Source organism: Ambystoma mexicanum, chromosome 11 (assembly GCF_040938575.1).
Source record: "Ambystoma mexicanum isolate Mex_15411 chromosome 11, UKY_AmexF1_1, whole genome shotgun sequence".
Classification (NCBI taxonomy): domain Eukaryota; kingdom Metazoa; phylum Chordata; class Amphibia; order Caudata; family Ambystomatidae; genus Ambystoma; species Ambystoma mexicanum.
In genome coordinates this window covers 815239717-815259193 of record NC_090934.1, presented here as the reverse complement: position 1 = coordinate 815259193, position 19477 = coordinate 815239717, and the positions used below count along the sequence as shown (strand labels likewise).

Below are 19477 nucleotides of genomic sequence, written 5' to 3'. Positions count from 1 at the left end.
ACTTTATGATCACCCTCTTAGGAATTGCAAGTATTGCCGAAAGAGTAATGTTTGAATTGTGATTCTGTGAAGAAAATCCTTTTTTTCTGTAATATTCCTACAGATGCACAATCTCTCTCTAACCCTTCATCATGCAGTCCTTTGCTGTCTTGTTGGCATGTTCTTTCAAGAACTGAGGTGATAGAGGATGTAGTCAATGAGATAAGCTATCTTTCTAGGTTGTTGGCTGGTATTGTAATACTGTAATCCCCAAACGCTCACATCCAGTCCTCTTAACTCTATCTTCTGGTATCATAATATGCTGCTAAGTGATTAATGTAGATCTTACACTAATGCACTGGACAGACATTACCAGTAAGTAGAGTGACGATTCACCAACTCTCATCACTTCTCCCATGGGCTCCCTTTCCTATATCTGTCTAGGGTAGTGAGGCTGCTAACTGATAGTCCCCCTAGTAGTTCTGTCACTATTCTTCTTTCCAGCGTTGTTAAAAAAAACTACAATTACCTAACTTGTTTAGTTAAGGCTTCTTAACCACATTAGGGATAACAGACTTCAAGAAAGGTTATGACACCAGTATACATTGGTACTTTGAGATTAAAATTGTCACAGGTGTTTTGGGCTTCAGGGTGTCTTGGGTGAAAGCTTAAGGAAATTTCATAATGGAGCGAGAATCTTTACCCCCAGAAGGATTTGATGGTACTTCTGCCCTATGGGGATGAGGGTTACCTTGCCTCGGACTTACATCCTTGACCCCAAGAGAGGGGTTCCTTCCCTATAAGGTCCTCCCGCATTTTACCTCCTGTGTGGAAAGTTGAAAAGACAGAGATGAGGAAGAGTTTGAGAATGCTACAATCAAGCAGACGAAGGCTCGGTCAGCTGCTGTAAATGTATGTTACGCTGTGGCCGTCCCCGCAATTTAAACAGAACAGCAAGGACTGTGTTCTTTGTCGTCAGCGGACCCATCCGGCAATGGCCCATGCAGTTCTGGTAAGGTGTGATATGACCCGAAGGAGAACCAGGCGACCATGGAGGCCACAGCAAAACCTGGAAAGCTGACACAAGCCTTCGGGAGACTGCAGTGAGGCTCATCTCCAAGCTGAGAAGAGGAATCGTGGGACGCCCGAGAAGTGTCTTACAAGTTGATTGGGAACTTGCGTGATAAACCTGTAGAACTTGAGAGGTGGTGGCATGATCTGTAGTGGGTGAACCGGGTTGTCCGGCAACTGTGCCAAGACCGCCTACCATAGCCTATGTCGGGGCAGGACCGAGGGGTCCGACAGCTTTGCCGAGGCAGTCCAAAGCAACTCCATATGAAGAAAGGCAAGACACAGAGGACTACTAAAGGAAGAAGTTGAACTAAGAAGTGTGGACCAGCGCACCCTGGTGAAACCGGTGAAGAGTTCCCGGAAGAAGGGAAAGGGAACACGCACAAGTATGGGACGGGGCCTGGAGGTTAGAAGACTCTGAACCATAAAGAAAGAGAAAAAGCTGTATATCATTTTGGGATGTAGTTCTTTAGGCAGTTCCACAAACGTGTGGTAGTGGCGAATCAAGAGGGATTCCATGAACAGCTTCATCATCCCAGTGTGGGTAGATCAAGAATCGTGAAAAACCTGGAGATTGTGAAAACCTCCCTAATGGAGCTACAAACCTTAAGAACTGTGAAAGACATTGGGGACCCAGCTAGCAGAAGAGTCATTCTCCTAGCCCCACAATATCTTTGTGCGATTGTTTATTTTCTGTTGGGTTATGGAGAACCCAGAACTTTGATAGAACTTTTGCTTGGAACAACCTGAGAGGTGTTTGGACAGTTTGCATGCAGGAGAAGGGAGTCATTCTCCTGGATTATGAACAGTAGCTGGACTTTATGGTGTTCTGTTGTAGTGACGGGGATAGAGTAGGAGCCTTTGTGATGGGGACAGTGTCTTTTTTTTTTGTTTTAACCCTGGCTTCCTGATGAGCATATGATTTTCTTTGGTTTAGGTAGGGAAATCCCCTTTGAGTTATGGATAGATAGGTTTGGTTTATCATTTAATAAATGTCTATAGCAACCACTATGGCACCACTTGGACAGCCTCTTCTACATTCCTTGTCACCAAAGTATCTATCCACTCATTCAAGTGCAAAGATGATCCAGCAACACCAAATACTTTGATGGTATGAATGTTTCTTTGCATGTAATAATTTCCATCCAAGCCTATTTGCCTGCATTTTCATTACCATTTAAAATGCAAAGTAAAGCCAAAGCATCTTCACTTTTTCGTTAGTGTAGAGGGGGGCCCTACACAAAGGTAGTATCTGGCAATGAGAACATCATTGGTACATTTCCTATGTTCTACCTGCAGGTGCAGGCTGGCATAGCCATATTGCTTTGTGCCTTTCCCACAATGCTTTTGACAGCGGGTGAGTACTTGCTTGCCAGCGCAGCCTCTTCTGGTATCAGGTAATATTTTCGCCAGCAAAAATATCGCCGAACATATGGTCGTCGGGAACGGCCATAGGCGATATTTTTGGTGGCGAAAATATTAGGTGCGGGGGTGTCCCCCGCAGGGTCCATGTGTTATTTTCGCCGCAAAAATATGGCGATATTTTTGCATCGCAATATTTTTGCGGCGAAAATATCACATGGAACCCCTCTTCTGTCGATGAAGCTCCTGCCCTACAACAATCCCATACATCGAAGAGAGGGCACCCCTTCAGTACCTCCTTTTCACTCATCCTGTTTCTTTGAATGGTTCACTCTATCCATGTCCTGCCACAGCACCCCTCCCACTTACTAGCCCTGTGCCTCCATTTCCTCTTTCTACCCCTGCCCCCCTCTTCCTATTCCCCATCAGGTCCCTGCTCTTTCTCCACTGCTACTGAACCAGGCTTGCCTGTGAGCCCACACAGCATTAGCAGCATGATGAATACCCTCAAAGTAGAGCCGATGCCATTAATACCCATGCTGCTAATGGCAATGGCGGGCGGGGGGGAGCCTGAGTGTTGATTTGTTTTTGCCACCAACAATGAACAAAAATCAAGATAATTTTATGAAAAGGACATAGACGAAAAGCAATGAGGTTCTTAATCTATGGAGCACTCTTTCCGTGGAAACTTGTTTCCTGTCCTAGTCCCATTTCGTGGATCACTTTCCAAATTGCGCAAAATAACAATCACTATTAAATACGTTTTTCAACAATCCAGAGTAATCATCACATCTCTACTAAATTGTCTAAACTAATTTTTACATGTCAATTCATGTGTAATTTAGAACTGCTACTGTTTGATTGTCTTTTCTGTTTAATGTGCATGTCTTACTGTGTTTACTAAAATCCTGTATGTGATCCCTTTTAGCGCAACAGCTGGCCTACCCATCTAACGCACCCTTACCTCCTGTGTCACAGACACCTCAATCCCCTCTAAGCAATGGAGTTCACTACACATTTGTCTAAGCACCTCAAAAGTAAGGACTAACTCAAATTATCATGCTTTGCTCGAAATGTTATTTCAGCTTCCTTGAATTGTCTTGTTATCTCAGCTTCCCATGTGTGGGGAAAAGTCTATTTAATGCATTCAAATAACCGTTACATGTGTTTTTTTAACTGGTCTGAGCTGTTTCCTACACTGATATCGAGTAACATGTTCATGGTAATGCCGTCATCATGGAATTGTACCGCCATATTAATTGGCTGGTCAGGGGTTTTGTATTACTATCTTTAGTATACAATACGTATGAGTGAGTAGAAATATATCTCCACTACATGCACTGGATGAAAGATGTAATTTGACACCTTTTTTCAAATGTGGTTGTATTATCCATTTGAGTAGAAAGGCGTAACAATAGTGCTGTATTTTTCTAAATTTAAGTTCAGAATGTTTGCCAGTTTATTCTGTTTTATGAGTCCATATATACCACGCCCATCCAAAAATAAGAGTGCATCTGCTCTGTCTAACTCCAAACGTGTTAATTTAGAAGGGACTCTGGTGTTACTATTACAACGTAGGATGGGTCACGTCATTTGGTCATATGTTACATGGTTCGTCCTAGGCAGCAATTAGAAAATCATTTGATGCGATACCCCAGCAGACCACCAAATAGCCTATATGCATTGTGAAAAACATGTTTAAGAAGTCTCTTTTAAAGTATCCTCCATGCAGCATTGACGCGTGCTTTCATTACCTGCCTATATGAGCTCTTACAGAATTGGAACATTCATTTGTACTTTCTAGTTGGTAGTAACAATTTAACAAACTATTCTGTACCTACCTGTAGTTCAAGAAAGTGATGCATACTGTAAAAGTTACTACTGGGGGTGGGGATGCGGACAAATAAGTGACTTGTTTCAGAGCAGGACATAATTACATCACAGTCCAAACCATTGAAATATTTTACAAAGATTTCCCATGATCGAGTCAGTGCTTAAGATGCTACGGACGTTTGAGTGAGGCTTTCATGTTGATTGTTCTGGTGCAGCAGGTTGTTCTTGATTTCAGTATTAAATGCCAGTATGAAAGCCATCACCCTTAAATTGAGACAAAGGTGTTGCATTGAAGAGGTACACAGAGGTCAATGGACCAGATTCTCCAGCTGAGCTAGAGGATTTGATGTGGTAATGTAGTAATGTAGTACAGGGTGTGTTTGCCGAGGAGTCAGCCTATTGTGTAAATAAGGACAGACTGTATAACAGGGAGTGAATAGCCATGGAGAGATTTTGAATACCACCATCTTGAATTTGTAGACACACTAATGTGAAATAATAGACAATATGCAGAGTGACCGTGTAAGAGGATGTTGTCTTGTTGCACGTAAGGTTGTTCAGAGTTCAGCAGCAGAGTAACGCACTTGAGAGTAAGAAAAGAATGTGAGGCTTTAGAAATGCTCTGCTTAGCACTAGGATGCAGTTGGATGTCCTGGCTAAGTGTAAAAAAAATGTTAGGATATTGAGTTGGTAGAAGTGGTCAAATGTACTTGAGATTGAGGCTGTTGCATGTGTCACTTGGAATGGGTACTAATGGTCCCAGCGGGAGATGATAGGATTATGACATTTTGAGGAAAGAAGATGGGTTAGGGCAGTATTGTGCAGGTAGCAAAAGAAGAGTAGTTTTAGATGAGCAAAGAGCCATTTGTCGGCTTATGACAATGGAGCAGTCATTCCATTTAGCTTGTAGATGAAATAAAGGAAAATAAGAATTGGGAATTGCCATTAAACAGATTATAAAATGAAAGACGATACAGTCAGAAGAGGAGGAAACTAGGACTGAGCCTCCATGGATTGGCCATAAGATAGTGTTGTGGGTGTACAGTTGGAGGGGAGTAACTATGAGAACCTGCAAGGTAAGAGTTGACTCAAGAGTGCCATGTCAAGTTTGCTTAGAGCGGACATATCAAAAATGTAATTGATTGTCTCTTTCAAAGATGTATGAGGATTTCCGGATGTTAGGATTATAGGATACATGGTTATGATAGGCCATTGCAAATATTTTAAAGATGTGCTAGCAAACAGTCTTGATAGGGGGAAACCTTCAAAGGCATTGGCAAGTGTTTTAGACGTTTTTTTAAAAGGTAGCGTGTAAGGCGATAGATTGGTAGGGAGAAGAGGGAATAGTGGATTCTGACAAGGGTTCTTTTAGTCAGTGGGATCAAAAAAAATTAGTGCATAGTCGATTATGCTCCAAATAATAGGAATGATGGATAAAGGTTTGCTGAAGATGTTTGTCGGCAGAAAGTAATGTGTCTTCTTTGTATAACAATTGGCAAAATCTGTATTCTGTGTTTTCTTGTAATTGTTCCAATCGACCATTCCCTGATAATTAGTCAGTATGGGGGAAAAGTTTGATTTTTAAATCATTTATACTATAAGACCGGATGGAACAAACTGCATCTGGGTGCCCACAAAGAGAACACAAGGCCAAGACATGGATGTTGACAAAAAAGAAAGGTCTTTAGGGCCTTCCAGGAAAAGGGACAGTTGCTTGATCATGCAGATTTCTCTTAAACTAGAATTCCATAATCTCTGTTAACCAACTAAAGACAGTCTTTCTCCCTTTGAGCATTACTAAAACTCAACAATGCACAAGTAATAGTTTTAAGGAAAGGACTGCCTTAATTCAGCATTGTATTCTCTCTTGGAATCCAATGGACAAGTCAAGCAGTGGCAGTCTAAATCATCTGTAATTGCCTGTGCTGGTAGATGTGGCAAGCCAGAAGGATTTGGAGTATAGGAAATACGTTTCAAGTTTCTTTATTCAACTTAAAAAGAAAACTCACTAGCCCTATTGCTAAACTGGAGCTCCCTTCCTTTTAAACTAAACTATGGTACTCGTCAAAAGAAAAATATTCCTCCGTCTAAACCTATCCACTAAACTGGACCTACTGCTTAAACAAAAATGAAAGAAAATTAGGGGGATTTCTCTGCACTCAGTCTTGGGTATTAGAATATTTACCAGGGGTTCCATGTTTCTCTCCTGGTTAGGATTCTTCAAATTAACAGTTCTCTTTATTTCACATTTTTAGGCAGTTTACCAAAGTTCACATTACCTCAGGGTTTACAAAGTTCAAATAACCAACCAGTAATACGTTCCCAAAAAAAAACACCCAAAATTCTTTATAGGGAGGGATGTTTCCTTGATCCCTCTCCATCACTTGTGGTGTTCTCTTCCCACTAGATTCAGGGCGTGGGTTCCTCCATACGCCCCTTGTGTCTGATCTTTGCTTTCTTACTGGGCCTCTGTGGCTCCCTTGAGTTTCTGTGTTCCCCTACTTCACTTGGCCCTCTGCGGTATCTGCAAACCCTCTCTTCTACTTGTCCTCTCAACTATTGTGGGTTTTGATGACCCTTCTGTTCTTCACTTTCTTTATTGGGTCTCTCTGGCTCTCTTGGCCCCAATACTTCACTTAGCTCCCAGTGGATGCAAGGATTACATTTAAAACCCTCTTCATTGTCCACAAGGCTCTCTGGGGCCTGGGTTCAAAATACCTTCAACTATCCCTCCATAAATGCCTCCCCTCCCAAGCCCTTCACTCCTCTACCTCTAACTCCCTCAGGGTCAGTCGTTTTTCAAAGAAACTAGCTGGGGGTAGATCATTGTCTTCGGCTGGACCCCCCTTTGGAGCAGCCTCCCTGCCATCTTAAAACTTGAGGAGAACCATCTCCGGTTCTGGAAGCAGCTCAAGACCTTCTCTTCGCTTCTGGCTTTGCCCCTCTTCTCCCTTGCTGATCTGCTTTGATCTCACCGGCACCATGCTCCTGGCCATTTTCTGTTCTTCGGGCCCAGCTACCTGCTCCCTCTGGCTCCCTCCTGCACTGCCTCCGAGCCACCCCTTGCACTGGGGTCTGTATCTGTACCCATACAGTCCCCCACCCACTTTTCTTCTGCACTTATCAGATACACTGTATCTGACTAACCTAGCACTTTGCCACTTGCTGGCTGCACTACCACTGGCAACTTTATTTATTGTACTTATTATTATTTTTTCTGGCTCTCCCCTGCTCCGCACTTTCCACTTCCCCCCCTTCATGCACTTTTCCCTTTCCCATGCACTTACACGCTCTTAATGTCACTGGGCCTAGTAAGATTGTTTTTTTGTTCTCCCCTGTATCCCTCCCTTCACCTGGTCATGCTCTGAAATACTTGTGTACGAGTGCGATATAAATAGAATATCATATCAGATCATAGCTCTCTGGGGTGTGTAGTGAAGGCATGGTATCACAAGCAGAGACTGACACAATGGGTGCAATTTGTAAAACCTTTATTTAAATGGGATTGGAAAAACTCCTATTCTACCCTATAACTAAGACGGGAGTATTATCGAGCATCAAATAATAAATAAAGCAGTCCTAGTGGAGTCTGTCAAATCAAAATGGCCTATGCTAAAAAAAAAACAAATTCCTGCCCTATCTCTTGTTTGAACCAGCTCACCTCCCCACATTAGGCCTCACTGAGTAAAGTAATCCTTGTGGGCAGGATGACACGGCTTTCATACAATATTAACAGTCCAAAAAGCTGTGGATCGAGGCCCGTCTGTCCTTTCATGCTCAAGACTCTTTCTCTTTCTTCCAAAGTAATGTCTTATTCAAAACATTAGCAAAAATCCTCCTCTGCCGGGCTCAGACCTTTCACCACACAGTTCTTTTAGATCTCCATCTCTTGGACTCAGATATCCTATAATAAAGTTCAACACAAGTTGCAACCAGTGTTCCCTTCCCCAAGTTTATTTCACTTTGCCACGCTCGAACCGCTTTCAGGTGTCAAAGACTTTCAAATGTGTGTGGCTTATTTGTCAGACCACTGCAGGACCACTTCAATTCAAAGTTTGTTACCTTCACTCTTCCCCTCTTTAGGAATTAATCTTCTTCCTTTTACTTTCACTGTCCATTCACATTCTCGCTTTAACCAAAGTACTTTTCACTCAGACTTTCGTGCGAGTTACTTCCGTTCCCCAGACCACTCTGTTACTTAGTATTGCTTATTGTCCAGCTGTTCTTTACATCAAAGTACATTCACAGGTCTGCCTTTCTTCACGTCTCATCTACACGCATACAGCCTTCACTTGTGACATGATGTTGCTACTTCATTTACTTTAGCACACACTAGTCTCTCAGGTCGCTTGCCAACTCACCGGCTTTGTGCACCTCTTTCTTGTTTGGCGTTTTCTGATTTTTGAGTCAAGGTTAGTACCACAGGCTTGACCTGGCTTCCCCAACTCTGCCGTTCACCTGGAAGGGTCGCTGTCGTCCTTGGAACACAATGCAATCTTCACTTGTGGGATCTGCTTTCTCCACATGTCCATCACGACCTGTCGGAGGCAACAACCTCTAATAGAGAAGCCTTGGGGTTTTAAGCCTGCTGCAACAAGTCCCTTGGTCTGTTGCTCTGCTCCAGCTGTTGCACCTTCATCCTGGAGGTTCTGCTCATTCTCGTGTTCCGCCTTACTCAAAGTGTGTCTTTGATTCCTGCCTTTTCTTCCTCTGAGGAGAGCTAATTGGCATCAGGTGTATGCACTTAGGATTAAGTGCCTGACGTTGCCTGACACGATTAGCGGGACATGGCCAGTACGATGTATGCAAGTCAGTGTTATTATTCTCAGTCATCATCTTCCTCGGCCCAGGGGGGTGGGGGCTGGGCCTCGGAGAATCCTAAAACAGGATGGGTTTGATAAACAAAATAAGGGTGAATACTGCATCTCGCCATTGGCTACCTCACCCAGGAATAACCTTGATCAAGTTTCTGATTGAACAAAGATCTATTCAATTCAACACAACATATCTTTTCCATCCACTGCGTCTTTTCCACAAACACTTGTTCAAAGGCCACAGCAATAGTTATCTTTCACAGTATCCGTCCTGTTAAGGCAAAATGTCTCTTTCTCAAACACTAGTTCATAAATCAAGGCAAGTACTTTCCTCCACACAATGACTTTATCAGACTTCAAAATACTTCTTGACATACAGTTATTCTCCCAATAGAATGCTTTTGTCAGGCTAGCATAACTACTAACTTTGGTAATACCTCAGTTTGTCAAAATACTATACATCTCAGTTTCTTCACAACATCTTTTTACCACAACCACATTTCTTTAGTTCAACTGCTTCTTTCCTGGTCTACTCGCCTGCCAAGACTAACTTTAAGTGGTCACTTTCCTGGTTCACTCACCTGCCAGGAAGAATACTCCTATCACTAAAGTCGGTTTATTTAGTGGCAATATGGGTTACAGGTTTCTCCAGATTGTCCTCTCCAAACATGGACAATTGCACCATTATTGCTTTTCGGCTCCTTCTGGATAACCTCTCGATTGCTGGCAATGTAGGTTACAAGTGTCCCCAATTTCATGAATGGAGAACTGCACCTTTCTTGCACCCTCACATCTTTCAAGTAGCCTCTTGGCTGTTGGCAATACTGGTTATAAGTTTCTCCAATTTGACTTCTCATAAATGGAGAATTATACCTTTCTTGCACTTTCACTTCATTCAAATAGCCTTTTGGCTGTTGGCAATGCACGTTACAGATTTCCCCATTTGACTTTTCATAAATGGAGAATTACACCCTCTTCACCTTCTTATAATTTGCCAATTAAGGGGTTTTGTTAGGCATTCATTTAAGTCTCTTGGCCTTCCCCTCCTTCTGTTATTGTGCTTTTGGGCTCCCCATGTCTTAGTCTTCGCGGCCGTCGAAATTACAAAGTGATCCAGTGCCCTGTGTCTCTTCTGAGGCTCAAAGGTTACTGTTGGCACCTTCATTGTCCTTCTCAGGTGCTGTGCGACATTGCAGCTCTTCCTATCAGTGTCGCGGCATCTCAGGGACATCTGCGGTTCTCTCGCCATCTGGGTTTCTCTCTCTGGGAGCCTCTGTTGCTCCGTTCTCAGCAACCATGACGTGCCTGGACTCCCATCTTTCTTCTGAACACCATCACAGCCGCTTCCTCGCCTCGCTGCACAATTACTATTGTGCACACTTTTCAACCCCAAGCAGCCACTTGGGATAGTGAAGTCTCTCCTGCACCTTCTGCTTCTTTGCAATTGTGTTCCATCTTCAGATATAAAGGTCGTGCTCAGGTGCCTTGCATCAAAACAACTAGACTGCACACTTTCTTCAATGACGTTCTTAATCCGCATTGATTCCTGGTCCCTCTTCCTCTTCCCAATACCACAGGCATTAGGGATCTTGAACTCCATAATAGGTCTATGCCTGTTATGTTCATACATTTTCATTTGTCTGTTGAACTGGATGTTATTAGAGTTGGGATTTGTAATAGGAGAGATGTAAGACTTAACATTAGGGCTAAGAATTCCAAACAAGACAGAATCCTGACTATTAGCGGATATCACAGTATTTTAGGAACTCCCAAGGTGTGCAAATTACTTTGTCTAGGTAACCTTTCACAGCAGGTTCCTTTGGTTTCCCCTTGAGAGGGACGTGTGCAATGACAGCAGGCCATCAGATACTTGGGATTTACAGAACATTCATCCTCACAATAAGATGAATACTGCGTCCCTCCCAAAGGAGTATCACTTCTCCCTAACAGCCATCTTCTCCCACGTGATCCTCCCGCTTGATACCACCCCCAGGGTTAGGATCAGGTAGCGTCTGCCTTCCCCAGGCCGCATGGGAGGAGATCTTAGTGTGGGTTTTAGTGATGACTTCGCCCGATTCATCACAATTCACTCCTGTCTCGATTCCTGGTTTTGGCATTCGTTTGCAGGCCACGGGCCCACCTCATCCTCAGCGTGATTGCACCTCCAGGTATGCTTTGCTTTAGTTGGTGTTGGTTTCTCAGTCCCATTACTCCTCTGTATCGGGACAGTGGCCTCTTGCTTCAGTGTTCTCCTCTCTCACTTCAGCATTCGCCTCACTCTGTGCTACATCTGGCTTCTCCTTGCAGCACGGCTCTGAATATCGCCGCCATACTCCAGTCGGAACCTCACCTCTGTGTGTGGTTTCTCCTCCTTCACTCAATGGTTGTTGGCCCTTTATTATCACTCCTGTGATGAGAGTGGGCGTAACGTTCACCACAGGTTGTCAAGCAGGTATAAAGTAGTTCATCATTACCTTGAGCGAAGCACATAGGGGTATTATCGGTATTGCTGGCTCCTAAGCAGGTGGTATATTGTCTTGCGTATAGGGAGTTGCCCATTGTATTTGTTTATTATTTGTATTTCGCACCTGACCCTGAGGTAACTGGGTGCTGGAAAACTTAGGAATGTTACAGGCATACATAGGATAAAAATGTTACAGGCATACAAAGGAACACAACAGGCGAGTCGACCAAGGCTACTTGTGGGTCTAGTGGCCAATAAATACAGAAAGAGATCATAGGTCATGGTCCCATGTAAATGGGAGTGCTAGTCCCCTGGAGGGGAGTCGCTCCCAGTGAGGTCCCACTTTCACAAGCTCCTAGGGAGGATTTTGCTTAGCGGGGTCACCTCCCTAGCCTTAAAGGGGGTGGCTATCCCAGAGGAGTCACTAGTCACATAGCCCTGAAGTCCTACATACAATGCATTTGCATAGTCTAACTTGGTATTAACCAAATCCCATACTCCCTCTGCACATTGATCTTGTGGGAGAAAAGCAAGAATATGTTTAAGTTGCTGGAGTTTGAAAACAGAGCTTTTAACTATGTAATTAAGTAGAAGACTCCTAGGAGTCCCCCAAATATAGCCAAGATGTTTGACTTCACGGACATCCAATTGAATATCGAAGAGAGCAGGTGTATAAGGATTGATGGTTCTGTTGTTAGTGCAGGACTAATAAAATCATCTCACTCTTGAATGCATTTGAATTTGGCCCATTTTGACCAATAAAAGATCCACACTTCTTTTCAACAGTCTTGCAAGGGGGACATACTTGTCTTTGGGTCCAATTGGTACTGTCCATGTAGGAGTGATGCATGGTTTTATTTATGGGAAATAATCCTTAATGGACGGATGCAAACGTATAAAAGTGTAGTTACAGGCGTGATCCCTGCGAGACCTCTCACAAAGACAGTGAAAAAATCTTACCAGCCTCTTGAATAGGTCTTTAGAGATAGGGTCTCCTCCATCCTCTCATGTTCTCTCCCTTTTTCCCTGATCTTCCCCTCCATCAACATTTTTTCTCTCTCCCTTCAGTCTTCATGTTAACCTCCTTCACCTTCTGTCCTCTCCCCTCTTCCTTGAACTCCTTCTGTACCTGCTCCGTGAACTACTGCTCTGTTTCCGCTTGCACCCTCAACTCCTTCTGTACCTCCATTTATTCCTGTACCTCAAACTGCTTCTGCACCTTCAACATCCCCTGCACCTCTAGCTCTCTGCAGCGGCAACTCCTCTCCGGCACACACTGTTCTGCTACTCCAAACACCCACAATATATGCCTCTCTTTCCAGGCTTTAAGTCTTTGTTGCCTCACTTGGAAATTGGGCTTTTTCCCATCAGTTGCACCTGTATCAGATAATTAGTCAGGATTTAGGGTTGGTTAGGTTGTAAGGATTCAAAGGAGTCACTGATTCAGTTAACTGATTTCATGTCTCGCTGTATGGGCTAATCCTTTAACAGACCTGTTCGCCATCTTGGAAATCCCATTCCCAAACATGCACATGGGAGTGGGTATGTGGAGTTCATGAAGGGGAGTCGGTGGTAATGGTAACTTGTCCTGGGTTTATGTGCCTGCAGAAGAGATGTCATGCTGGAAAATAAGGTCTGTAATCTCAGACTCCCCATTCTAAATATATGAAATGCACGGGTATACATATGTATGGGCAGCAGCAGTACTGCATATTGTGTTGGATCCCTTAAAGGGCCAGCAGTGGTAGTTGATTTAATATGGTGATACCATCCCCTAGGCCGGCAGCACTGTGGGCGGACCAGAGAATCCTCAACATATAGCCCCAAGTTCCACATAACACATTTGGTGTGGGGCCCAAACCACTTGGTTGCTCCTTTACCCTCGTAAGGTATAGAAGGGGAATGTTGTCACAGACTCCACAGTGAATATCAACAAGCTCCAATAGAAAATGATCTAATTTGACCACTTGTGTGCTCTTTCTTTATAAATGAATGAAACCACAAGGCAGCAATTTCTAAAATCCAACTGGTGCTAATAAAGAGAGAAACCAAGATTTTATGTAATGTTATGCTGATTTATACCGTGCACCGCTGCCATTTGCATAGTCTCCAGGTACTCACGTGGCTCTGTTAGAAAGTGTGTGGGGTAGGTTAGTGAGGGAAGAGGGATAGGATAAAGGTTGTGCTATTCTGTTGAAGCTTAAGGAACCAGGAGAAACTGGTGTCTGTGCATGTTGGCTTTCTGAGTGTGTTTTGATTGTGTGCACTGGATTTGTGTCCAGAGGGGTAACGTCCAGTGTCTGGATTGATTGTTGTTTGTGACTGTTTGTTCTTGTGTCGGATGTGTGGCTTGTGTGTTTTTGTGTGTAGTGTGGCAACCCTTTGGCTGTGTGTTGTACGTGGGAGGTATGTGGGAAAGGAGCAAGGAGCAGGGGGTGGTTAGTAGGATTTGGCTTAAGATGCGTGGTTTGTTTTATTGCTGGCTCTACAATCCATACTGTCCCATGATAGTTTGGGGTCCAGGGTCTGGGTTGTGGGGGTGCCCATTTTTATTCTTGTACCGTGAATTGAATAGCCAGGTTTTCAGTTATTTTATGACGGTTAGGTGATCTTCTGTCATTCTTTATTTCGGTATCGAGTTCCAAAGTTTGGCTATGAAACAGGACACTGTGGTTCCTCCAAATTTTATTTTCACAGATGGTTTTGTTTCAATTTGGACATCAGTGCTTTATCTTAGGTTTCTTCTGGGTTGGTAGCAGTGATTTTGGCTTGGAGAAATTCAGCTCATTGTCCGTGTAGTGATTTGTGAGGGATGCAGAGGGCGTTGAAGTTAATGCATTTTTTTACTGGAAGCTATTGTAGGCTTCTCAGGGCTGGTGTAGTGTGGTTTCTTGTCTTTAGTCACAGGAGTACTCTTGCTGCAGTATTTTGGATGTGTTGGAGGTTTTTCATGAGACGTTCTGTCATTGCCAGGTATTGGCTGTTTGCATAGTCTAGTCTGGATAGTACCTAGGCGATGATTGTGAAAATTCTGTGTGGGAAGCTAAGGTAAGGGAGTATCCCTCTAATTAGTCGCAAGAGGTAGAAGCATTTCTTTGCTATTGAGTTGACTTGTGGTTCTAGTGCGTGTCTGTTGTCCATGAATATTCCCAAATGTTTATTGTGGAAGATGTCTCTAGCTGGGTTCTAATGCATGGTTGCTAGTTCAAGTGTGTTGTGCCTCATCTGGGTAGTTGTAGGCATTCAGTCCATGGGTTTGAATAAGTTTCATTAGGGGGTACATGTGGTTGTTGAAGAGAAGTGGGGAGAGGCTAGATCCTTGTGGTATGCTGCAGGTGATATTTTTGGTGTTGGAAGTAAATGGCTGTAATTATGTTCGTTCAGTTTGGTTGGTGAGGAAAGATTTCAGCCATTGTAGTGTGGAGTCTTTTATGCTGCATTCCTCCTGTCTCTGGATTCGTTTTCTGTGTCTGATTGTGTCAAAGGCAGCTAATAGGTCTAGTAGTATGAGGGTGATTGGGTGCTGTTGTCCTTGTTTATTTTTAGGTTGTCCCATATTGATAGAAATGCTGATTCCGTTCCTCTCATGGGTCTGAAGCCAACTTGGCAGTGGTTGAGTGTTCCGTTGCTTTCTATGTGGTTGAGTAGTATTTTGTAGATGTGGTTCTTGAGTAGTATCAATGGGTAGGGTAGGTTTGCTATGGGAGTCTAGTTGGTAGGGTCTTCTGCATTTCCGGTTTCTTTTTTTAGGAGGAGCTTGATGAATGCTAACTTTGAAAGTTGTAGGTACTATTCCCATGTTTAGTGATGGGTTCATTAGTAGCCGGAAGTATGATGCAGATGTCCTGTGGTCGAGGATTATTTTGCCTGGTGGGCATGAGTCGCTGAGGGATCAGGCGAGGTTGGTGTCTTTTATTACTTTGTTGAAGGTTTCTTCATTTATAGGTTCGAAACGGTTGAGTGTTGTGGTGGTTCGTGGTGCGCTGCTTTCCAGTGGTTCTGGATATGGGTTTTTTTTGTAGGGTGGCTTTTGTCGATGGTCTGTTGAATTGCTTCTGTTTTTGTTCTTACTTTGTTTGTGATGTTATCACACAGGGATTGTGATGTTATAACACATTTGTTGCACGATGTTGGGTTTCTGATTTCCTTGATGATTTTGAATAGTTCTTTTTGCGGATTTGTTGCCTCTTGGATTCTTGTGGTTTAGTATGTTTTTTAACTTTTAGGACTGCTGATTTGTACATTCTGAGTTTCCATTGGTATTTGTTTTTGTTTGTTGGTGGTAATGATTTCTCCATTCTTTTTCCAGTTTGTAATTTGTTTTTTTTAGTTCCCTCATTGTCGAATTTATCAAATTCTTCTGAGAGGTCAAGCATGACCAAGGTGAAAAGGGGCCAACCCAAGGTGATCCCAATAATATGCCATTTCAAATAAGCCACCAAGGCAGACTTGGTTACGTGTCTGACAAAACCAGGATTGAAAAATGTCAATGAGATTTTCCATAATGGTCTAGTTGGATATAACCACAGTTTCAGGTACCTTAGCTGACAGTGTTAGGCCTGTGATAGGTTGATAATTTTTGGGAATATCCGTTTTTAAAGCAGTGGTATGATTGCTGCTGCTTTCAGGTTATGGAACTTCACCCAATGTAAGTAAGTAATTAACACAAGTAGGAAAAATGGGAGCAACAACCTCTGCTCGGTGGCCGCAAGGGTGAAGTGAAAGTTGAGGGGTCCCTTGCATCTCTCCTTTGAAATGTTTTTACCTATGTAAAATGTGTTTCTCTAATTTTTCAATGTAACATTGGGACTTGAGCTTTCAATCCATAAGTAAACTTTCAGCCTTGTCCCAAAATAAAACATTCTTCATGTATTATGACACACAACGCAACAAATGACCCAATTGAACCAAACATGTTTCCTCAAAGTAATTTGAACAGTTAAGTGTAATTACAGTCATTTTTCAATTGAATGAATAAAAATATTAGAGTCGGAAGAATTCTTTGACGTTAACTTTTAGGATTACTTTTTCCAAGCTAGAGGCCATAATTTACATTATTGACCCATTTAAGTTATTTAAATAGTGCCAATAAGAATGCTTCCAGGATGATCACAAACACTGCACAGGACAACAAAACAGAAATTGGAGCATGAAATGGAAGATTTTGCGGCACAAAAAAGAAAGAAATTGCTGCACACAACTGCGTTTTTTACGGCATTTTCTAACGTTGAAAAATATATCATTTAACATCTGCTCCAATTTCTGTTTTGTTGTCCTGTGCAGTGTTTGTGATCATCCTGGAAGCATTCTAATTGGCACTATTAGCTTTTGTTAGTGAGGAACAAAATGTTGTGTTCTGTCTGGCCACGCTCTGAAGGACAGCCAGGTCGAGTCACCACAGCCTAACATTTTGGATTGTGGGGAGGGTTGGGGGGGTATAGCCTGATCAGTTCCATGGAAATGGTGCTGCACCACTACTTCCAGCAGACAAGTGGAAAGCAAATAAACAGATAGGCTTGAATTCAAAAGTGTAACCCTGGTTGAAGCCCATAGGTTTGCTTTTCGCTTGTCCTATGACCCCAGGAGAGAGGGGGGAACAACTCTACACTTCTGGAAGGAATCCATGAGGCCCAAGACACAGGTGCAATGCAGTGGCAGTAACTGCAAGCCCATAATACCTAGCCAAACAATGAACTCTCTTGGGTGGTCATCATTCTTGCTTATGCCCACTCACACATGGTGACTTAACACACCCACAAACAGAAATTAAACATCACAACACTACCAGGGGTCAAGTCCTACAAATTAAAGTGGGGGGGGGACTCATCAACAAATGCAATGGCATGTGATGTCATCAGAAATTAGCATATCAAGGTGAAATATGCATATATCATTAAATTGGCTTTTCATAACCACCAAAATTGCACAGGACGAATGGCATTTGCCTTTCATACATTTTAACACCCAATTTTGTGCGTAATTGGTGTCATACAGCCCAGCCTTGATTCAAGGCTGGGCTGCATGATACAAACGCTCGTAGTTGTATTCATTTCAAATTGCTTTACAATTATTGGAAAGCAATTTGAAACAAATACAGCTATGAGAGCCTTCAATCGGTATCATGCAGCCAGCCTTGATTCAAATTGCTTTACAATTGGTATCATGCAGCCCATGATACCAATTGTAGACGAGCGTCAGAAAGCATTACGTTTATGCTTTCTTTTCCGGTGCTCGACACGAAAGTAATTTACTTTCCTGTCGAGCGCAGGTAATGAAAACAGTCCAGTGGCCTCCTAGGGTGCTCTGAGTTGAGGGCAGATGAGTGGACAGGCCAGTGCTTACCTGGCTACGCTTCACCAACTCTGTCAGCTCGGCAGGGCGGGCACTCAATGAGCCTTGGAGGAGCCTGGGGCCACAGCCAAATGCTGTGCATCTCCCAGGCCTGCATGACCCTCCCCCAATCCTGGGCCTGCAACGCGGAGCCGGAGGTGTTAACCCTCAAGCTGCTGCAATCAGCAGCCAGCTGTGTTCGCTCTAAATCATTAAATGAGAGCGAAAAAAGACACACTTTTCACGCTCATTTAATGATTTATAGCGGCAATTGCGGGGAAATGGCAAATTTTGCGATATTATAATTTTCTTTTTTTTTTTTTTTTTTTTTTTTTTTTTTTACAAATCGCAAAATCGCCATAAGGTGGATGGTCTGTCTATGAAGTGTGTTTTTAAAAAAAAAGTTAATAGTGGGAGATAGGAAGATCATTATTCAGGTAGTTGAGAAGAACTAAAGTGTGCAAATATGTGGAGACAATAATATTAATGTACAATATATACATATGTTAATATTCAGGTCATGAATGAGAGCAATAGAACAGGGCAGGAGATTAAGTGGGGCAGTGTAGGGTGCTCATGCATGCTTCCCTTCTAGGGGGAGTAGGTGGAGTTTAAGGGGAGTTTTAAAAGCAGGGATGGTGGTGATATTTTTGATATCAGGGTAAGAGAATTGCAATAATAAGGGTCAGGGATCGAAAAAGATTGGAAGTGAGAGAAGGCAGTTGTGTAAGGACAGTGTGGTTGGGTAGGGTGCTGGAGCCTGGGTTGTGAGGAGATTATGTTGTAAAATCTAAGTTTGCAAGTTTATGAATATGTTTAAAGACTACTGGAATGTATTTATAGAGTGGATGGTGATACATGGAGAGACAACCAGCGTGGAGTTTGTGCTCCATTGTGGCAGATGAGTGGGGGAGGATGTACAGCCTGTAGGTTGCCAAATTAGGCTTTTGGTTAAGGGAGGCAAAGGAGTAGAAGAGGAAGCCCAGGAGATGACTGACAAAGTAGTGAATTTGACAATGGAGATAAGAGTTTTTGACGAATGGTAGTTGAGGGGAGCAGATTTTATAGGCATTAAATAGGGTTAACAGAATTACTGTTGCAGTGGATATTATGAATTGGTGGCGTTTTAAGATTGCTAAAGAAACTGATAAGATAGATAAGTGTGTTTACTCATGGCTGCAATCTGTGTGTCACAGGTTCGAATCCCTGCATGGCCAACTCAGCCTTTCAGCCTTCTGTGGTTTATCAACGAGTACCCAACTACATTTGGGTGACCATTGTATGTGAATGTTCTATGTACAGTGCTTTAGTGAAAAAGCTGTAGCAAAAATACCACATCATCATTTAAGTGACTGTCAAAAAGAACCTGATGGTCGCGGGCTTTGGAAAATGGCTGAATAAGAATAAGATACAAGTGGAAAGAGAGGGGAAATGGAAGGAGGGGTGAAGTATAATGTGCCAGCAGGTAGAGCAGTTTGGTCATGGAGAATTAGGCATAAGGCAACGAAAAGCCATCCAGTCTGATATCTACAACACACTTGGAGATACAAAAGGAGAGGCTGTGGGCAAAGGTGTGAAAAGAAATTATCATCTGGGTGTCGTCAACAAATATGTGAAGCAAACG

At 43.0% G+C, this 19477-nt stretch overlaps 1 protein-coding gene across 8 annotated transcripts in view; it reads left to right on the top strand.

Moving 5' to 3' along the window:
- The window catches only part of PLEKHA7 (pleckstrin homology domain containing A7), a 1516580-nt gene that overhangs the window by 1482026 nt on the left and 15077 nt on the right, over positions 1 to 19477 (top strand). For 7 of the 8 annotated variants that reach the window (XM_069623767.1, XM_069623765.1, XM_069623763.1 and 4 more), the window contains one exon: positions 3341 to 3449. The exons of the other annotated variant lie outside the window; for it this stretch is intronic. In XM_069623767.1, coding sequence (XP_069479868.1) covers positions 3341 to 3438 — 98 coding nt within the window. In that variant the 3' untranslated portion in view covers positions 3439 to 3449. The remainder of the gene's footprint in view (positions 1 to 3340; positions 3450 to 19477) is intronic. 8 annotated transcript variants of the gene reach the window in all.